This window comes from Miscanthus floridulus, chromosome 19 (genome assembly GCF_019320115.1).
Source record: "Miscanthus floridulus cultivar M001 chromosome 19, ASM1932011v1, whole genome shotgun sequence".
NCBI classification, from domain to species: Eukaryota; Viridiplantae; Streptophyta; class Magnoliopsida; order Poales; family Poaceae; genus Miscanthus; species Miscanthus floridulus.
Genome location: NC_089598.1, coordinates 21,870,604 through 21,875,997, shown reverse-complemented (window position 1 = coordinate 21,875,997; position 5,394 = coordinate 21,870,604). Strand labels below are relative to the sequence as shown.

Sequence of the window (5,394 nt, the reverse complement as noted above, 5' to 3'; positions counted from 1 at the left end):
TGTTAGTGCAGGAAGCATTCGTAAACACAGGTTAGACAAGGGATTAGCTCCAGGATTGTTGTACATGGGTGTTAGGGATAGTAAGGCTGCTGATGCTTTCAGAGTTATCGCTGTATACACAAGGGTGGTTTTTCTTTGGCATTTTCGTTGTATGTCATACGACATTGTTACCTCTTGGCTCTTGGTACATAGCTTTTTTCTCGAGAACGGGCCTTTCCGTCTCGTGTTTCATTAAGAGGAGGTTAAAGTTTGTTATACAACACATATCACTCGGCTCCCCATGAGAACCACGATTGTTGCACCGTAGGGAAGCCGAATGTATGCACGACCAAGATACTTATACAATTATGCACGCAAGCTTTCGACCAATACATAAATAGAGCAATTCAAATTTAGCCCCAGCAGTGAGCGTGCCTTCCCCCCGGCACCCTCGATGAGTCGACGACACCCATGGTCCATGGAGCAGCTCCCGCAACGCCTCCTGCTTGGCCAATGAAAGTTAGCCACCTTTGTCTCTTGCAGAGAGAGAATGGGGACATATAGTGCCTGTTTAGTTTGCAAAAATTTTCAAGATTCTCCGTCACATCGAATCTTTGGACGCATGCATGAAGCATTAAATATAAATAAAAAATAAAACTAATTATACAGTTTAGACGAAATTCACGAGACGAATCTTTTAAGCCTAATTAGACTATGATTGGACACTAATTGATAAATAACAACGAAAGTGCTATAGTACCATTTCCCAAAAAATTTCGCCAACTAAACAAGGCCATATTCCTGAAGAACAGCAGACTCTCTAGCTAGGCCACAACGAGCATCGTTGTTCAGACCGTGGACATTCCAAATTATGATGTGATCGACATTCGTTAAGCAGAAATGTATTTTCAAAGTTCTATGAACCTATATGACACCGACTTACAAGTTTAAGGAATGCTGGTGCATTTAACTCTAAAACTTATATAGGCTTTTTATAAATATAGTTTTTGGACCTTAGTTTTTAAGTGACCTACTTCACCCCTCTTAGACCATTAGGCGTCATGGTCCCTTAACTCATATTAAAATTGTAGTTAACGATTTTTAAAATATTTTTCTAGAACGGTTTGACGCTATTTCTGTAATTCCTTTGAAACTGAGTATATTTTTTGTAATTCTCATTAAAATAATGAATTAAAAAATTATGCTCTAACATGGCATGCACCTAGTCTAGCCGGACAGTATGACTTGGCCATCCAAGATGTGTCATACACGTGAGATTGTGTTAAACTTATATTTTCCTCATGTCATGTACTCCTATATGTTATATTACCGTGCAAATTCATTTGCTTAGCACAACTGACCAATTTAAAGAAAAGGAGCAAAATTTCATTAGGAGTTGGGAGGAGCAAAATTGTCATTTCGTACCAACATAACAGCAACTTAACGGTTTAATGATAGAAGTGGCATCAAGGAAAACACAAGTTTCAAATAATGGTACTAGGGGGACGTACAATTTTAATGACAATAAGGGAGGCTCCACAAATAACAATGGCATCAAAGAAATTTACTCAAAAATGAAATTGCTTCTTTTTTAGGACGGAGATGTACAATTGCATGGATTGCAGCGGACATGAATTATGCCGGCAGTTTACGAGTAACAGAGACAACTAAATTTTCATTTTCCATTTAAAGCAGGTTGAGATTGACCAGCCGAGGTCAGTCACTTCACCGAAAGCTGAATCATCCTAGAATGCAGTGTGCACCCCCCCCCCCCCCCCCCGGCCCCACATATATTATTATATGTACAAAAGCTAAAAGAAAAGGAAAAGAAAGAATCAGTGATGTACCCCCTCATTCCTTCCCGGCCCAGACATTCATTCCTGTGGAAGCAAACATCGATTGCAACGGCCCCAAACAAACTTGCGTATCAGCGGTGTCCATGCTCTCTCTCCTAGGCCATGTTTAGATTGTAAAAAATTTTCCGATGAATAGTAGCACTTTCGTCTTATTTAGTAAATATTGTCCAATCGTAGATCAACTAAGCTCAAAAGATTCATCTCGTGATTTTCAACTAAACTGTGCAATTAGTTATTTTTTTTACCTACATTTAATGCTCCATGCAAGCGGCTAAAAATTGATATGATGAAGAGAGAGTGAAAAAACTTAGAATTTGGAGGTGATCTAAACAAGGCCCTATTCCAATTTCCAAGCGCGCACGTCCGGGACGCTCAGTATCGCATCCCAGCAAAACGAGCAGGGGAAAAGGCGACGCCCAGCGCGGGATTTTTGCTGTTTCTACTACAGCTCCTGTCCTTGTCACCATTCACCAAGGCAAGGCGGGTGCCGGGGTCCGCGCGCGTCCCGGGGCGCGAGTTGCGCGACCCCCGCCCACCTTTGTCTCGCCAGCCGGGCGGGCGACCAGTGCCAGCCGCGCACAAGCTAGCTACTTGTGGAATTCGCCGTGCAAGCAGCGGCCGCGGACGCGACGGGAGACGCGCCGGCGAGGCGGATTGATGGGCTCCTCGGCGGGCTCCACCCCGACGGTGCGGGCAGCGCGGCAGCAGCAGCAGCGTGGTGCGGGCGAGGCGGCGTCGGCGTCGAGCCCCGTCTTCCTCAACGTGTACGACGTCACCCCCGCCAACGGCTACGCCCGGTGGCTCGGCCTCGGCGTCTACCACTCCGGCGTGCAAGGCACGTTCGTTCACCAGGCACCCCCGCGCGGGTTCCCTCCCTCCTTCCTCCTCCGCCGCGTCCTAACACGACGACTCTGTGGCTGTGTGCTGACAACGACTGGCTGCTGCTGCAGTTCACGGCGTGGAGTACGCGTACGGGGCGCACGACGGCGCGAGCAGCGGGATCTTCGAGGTGGTGCCGCGTCGGTGCCCCGGGTACACGTTCCGGGAGTCGGTGCTGGTGGGCACGACGGAGCTGAGCCGCGCCGAGGTGCGCGCGCTCATGTCCGACCTCGCCGCCGAGTTTCCAGGGGACGCCTACAACCTGGTGTCCCGCAACTGCAACCACTTCTGCGACGCCGCGTGCCGCCGCCTCGTCGCCGGCCGCGCACGCATCCCGCGCTGGGTCAACCGCCTCGCCAAGATCGGGGTCGTCTTCACCTGCGTCATCCCGGGCAACGGCCGCGCCGTCGTGCGCGGCCGCGGGGGCGGCGAGTCGTGCCCATCCTCCGCCGCCGCCGCCGTCGGGAGCCGCTCCGCTCGCCAGGAGGCCTCGCCCGCGCCGCCAAGGACGAGGACGTTCTTCCGGTCCCTCTCCGTGGGCCGGCGGAACAACCTGACGATGCCCCGGCCACTGTCTGCCTCCCCACCGCCGCCGCCGCCGCCGCTGCCGCTGGCAGACGCCTCGTCGGGGTCCACCACGTAAACGGCTCCGTTTCTTCTCCAGAACATCATTTTCTTTTATTACAGTCTTCTTACCTGATTTTTACTATACTAAACAACTCTGTGCATATTATTTCAATCTTTGCTAGTAGCAGTAGTGCGTGCCTGCTGTAGGATCGGAGTAGTACTTACCGTGGTTAATTCAGGTCTTTAATTCCGGTTGTTGGTACTAATTCTGGTAGGCTCTAGTGATAGTATCATCCAGTGGGCCGACGGAGCTACTGTCTGTGTTTGTTGCCAGCTGCCAGCACTATTTGGTGGTTAATAATCATAGCAGGTTGTGATCAACGACGTGTCTCTTGCTGTTTGTCATTGATCCATCCATGTATATTCTCTTTGGGCGAGTGATCCAACACCAACTTGGAATGCATTCGTCTTTTCCTCTTTCTTTGGATCCAACACCAACACAGACACAGGCTGCACTTGCAAGCATCGAAGGCTTGAAGACCAGCACATAGGCTTGGCGATGCTAGGAATAGGAAGAGTGGTGACTGAATGCAACCACTAACCAGGGTGGCTGCTCTCGTCACCTTTGCAGTTTTGCTTGTTCAGCCCTAGGCCATTGGTGCTAGTGCACGTACGTAGGGAGTTTGATGGTGGGCGTGGGTCGAGTGGGACGGCGCACTTGCGGTGTACGAACGCGTCGTTTTAGTGGCGCTCCACGCCCTGGACCGGCAAGGCTGTAATGGTATTTGACTCCGATGACGCCTGCGGTAATAAAGCGCCCGTCAAGACGACGGACTGCACGTCTGTCTGCACGTACTACTGCTAGTAGTCGTCCCGTCGTGCAGGTATAGCAAGCTGCCTAGCTAGCGACTGCCACTTGCCAGTTGTTGACAGCCCCGTTTGTGGGTCTTTAAACTTGCTTAATTCGTTTATTTTTTCATCCGAAACCATGTTTTTCTCTTACAAATTTCTCCAACATTCTTCTAAATCATCCAAATTCCTCCAAAATTTCTCCAAGCGAACGTGCCCATAGTGCTCCGATCCCACCAATCGACTCGCTGATGCGTGTCACCTTGACCGGATTGGAACATCCCGTACGTTCAAATATCCGCTGAAACTGGCAGGGCAGTGCTCGAGAGAATCCAATCCGATAATATCTTTGTTGTGTGGATTCTAGGAGTACATCGGCACAGCGCAGAATGATGAGATTCAGGCCTCTCTGGTCTGGGGCTCTGGGCAGGCCAAAGCGGAGGCGGCAAGGCTAATCATGGATGCTGATGGGGCATGGGCTTCCTTCCCTGTGGACACCGGACAGCGCCTTTTCCGCGCTTGTCCCCCTGCCGGCCACCGGACCGAATCCATCGCCAGCTGACGAAGCATGCCGTCTGCCGCGCAAGCGCAAGCTGGAACGTGCCGCCCGGCCGCCCCCGCACACCGGACGTGGCCATGGAGACTGGAGAGTAGGGCGGCCTTTCCAGCTGCCGCGGTTGCACCCCCAACTAATCCCCGCGGCCACCAATGATTCGCTGGCTGCCTCGCGCTTGCTCTCCTACCCAGACCGCCGCCTGCACTGTGCAGACGACGGTCCAGGATTTGTTGGATCAGAAGGACAAGGGAAGGGGTGGCATGGCATTGTACTTGTACCCGGATGCACGCAACAGCGGGCAAATGTTCAGTTCAGCTCCCCGTCCGTCGTGGGTGCCCGTCACTCTGGCCCCTGGCCACCTCCCTGTTTCTGATGCAACGCATTCTCCGGCGGAGTTTCGCCCTGTTCGCTTGGCTTATAAGCTATATTTTTTTAGCCAACGAACAGTATTTTTCTTTCACAACAAATCAGCCAACAGTACTTTCAGTCATGGCTTATCAGCCAAGCGAACAGGGCATTTAATGCCCGTCGTCCAGTCTCGCTGACCGACCGGCCGTACCCCTACGCGCAGAGGGGAATGCCGCATCCATCCAGATTCCAGACTTCCAGCTTCCAGGTATCTTAACCAGTGCAGGAAATGAACCAGTAGCCGAAGCGTGGTGGACACGGACCAGCTAGCTGAGCCGGCCAAGAGCAAGAGTCGGCGGC

General features: G+C 51.5%; 1 protein-coding gene across 1 annotated transcript; it reads left to right on the top strand.

Moving 5' to 3' along the window:
• The first annotated feature begins 2,293 nt into the window (after positions 1-2,293).
• On the top strand, positions 2,294-4,020 carry LOC136529520 (deSI-like protein At4g17486). Its single transcript, XM_066522589.1, has 2 exons — positions 2,294-2,670; positions 2,786-4,020. The coding sequence occupies exons 1-2, from the start codon at positions 2,493-2,495 to the stop codon at positions 3,355-3,357; spliced, it is 750 nt and encodes a 249-aa protein (XP_066378686.1). The 5' UTR covers positions 2,294-2,492; the 3' UTR covers positions 3,358-4,020.
• Positions 4,021-5,394: the final 1,374 nt, after the last annotated feature.